General features: G+C 37.9%; 1 protein-coding gene across 1 annotated transcript in view; it reads left to right on the forward strand.

The window, feature by feature from the left end:
• Positions 1-1,602, forward strand: part of LOC107104924 (serine/threonine-protein kinase N2-like) — a 52,407-nt gene that overhangs the window by 30,052 nt on the left and 20,753 nt on the right. Inside the window, exons 2-3 of the mRNA XM_015405042.1 lie at positions 102-266; positions 820-1,054. Coding sequence (XP_015260528.1) covers positions 102-266; positions 820-1,054 — 400 coding nt within the window. The remainder of the gene's footprint in view (positions 1-101; positions 267-819; positions 1,055-1,602) is intronic.

Here is a 1,602-nt window from a genome sequence, read left to right on the forward strand (position 1 = left end):
AAGGGGTGCCTATGTCCTCCAGCAGTCTAAGCCTATAGCAGCAGAACTGTAGAGATAGCTCTGGAATAACGATTCCTTTCTACTCGCCTTCCCTTCCTCAGGGGGATACCAGGGCCCAGCTGGTGGCGGAGCGACTTGGTCTGGGACAAAACCTGGATCTGTCAGACACCATGGTCCAGCAGAAGCTGGACGAGATCAAGGAGCAGATCCGCAGAGAGATCCGCAAGGAGTTAAAGATCAAAGAAGGTGCAGAGAACCTGCGTAAGGTAAGCCCTCAAAAACTCTTTTGTTTTTTTTGTCTGTAAAATTCACTTTTAGAAATTAATCCAGAGTTGTAATGGTGCAGTCCTCTTTTCCAGTTTTTAATGGGTTGCATATTTTGCATTATTTTCTAACTTTAGTGATATTTTTTAACATGTCTCCTTATTGATTCAGCAATAAATTTTATTTAATTTTTGTTAGAAATGGACAAAATTGAAATTTACCTCCAAAAGACACAATCCAGTTATGACACTTTGAAAAGGTTTTGATAGTAACTGATGTTTTAATTCTCTTTGCTTTTTATTGGTCAAGCCAATACAAGCACCCGTTATTGCAAATGTTGTCATCGTCCATGTAGACCAATAAAAATGCGAATAGGCTCTTCAATCCAGAAGAAGTCCACTCCAATTTTGTAAAAAAAAAAAGAGAGATTAGAATATAATATCTGTAAAAAAGAAAAAAAATTTGAAAAAATATCTTTTGGATTTGCAAAGTCTGACCTCTACTTGCAACAATAATGGAACAAACTTCACTCCATATACCCTTTGCTTTCCTCAGGTCACCACAGATAAGAAGAGTCTGGCTTATGTGGACAATATGTTGAAAAAATCGAACAAGAAGGTGGAGGAGCTCCACCAGGAGCTCCAAGAACTGAACGCTCACATCGTAGTCAAAGATCCAGAAGAGCTTTCAGGTAATTTCAGTCAACTTACATTTATTTTATTATCTTCAAAGCGGCACAAATCAACGATTTGTGGCCGTCTGCTGGTTTCTGTAAACCGTCCTTCAGCAGGTTTCTATTTAAGAAAAATAATCCTAGAAGATTTCTGCTGTCAGTGGATGTGAATGATTTGAGTTAGAAGCAGAGGCAGCATCACATGGTGAGAAATCAGCCTCTGCATTACAGAAAGACGAGCCGATGGCTGAGCCATTTAAACTCCATTCGTTTTCTTCAATTAGCATTTTAGCATCTTATAGGTGACATCACTAGAGGAGGCGGCGGCTCGCTGGGGAAAAGGCAGATTTAAGGGAGCACTCACCTCGCAAAAAAAAAAAAGCCCTCTTCTTCTAATAAAATCAGGCGTGCTATGTACGGAAGAGGATTAGGGCCACTGGAGAAAAAAAAAAAAAAGTTAACTGATTTTTAAATTTTATTTCAGGTTAACATGGGAAAAAAAGTCTGAATTCTGACTTTTTTCTCAGAATTCTGATTTTAATCTTAGAATTCTGACTTTAATCCCAGAATTCTGACTTTAATCTCAGAATTCTGATTTTAATCTTAGAATTCTGACTTTAATCCCAGAATTCTGACTTTAATCTCAGAATTCTGATTTTAATCTT

The sequence above is a fragment of the Cyprinodon variegatus genome, unplaced genomic scaffold (genome assembly GCF_000732505.1).
Source record: "Cyprinodon variegatus isolate N-32 unplaced genomic scaffold, C_variegatus-1.0 Scaffold1955, whole genome shotgun sequence".
NCBI lineage: Eukaryota > Metazoa > Chordata > Actinopteri > Cyprinodontiformes > Cyprinodontidae > Cyprinodon > Cyprinodon variegatus.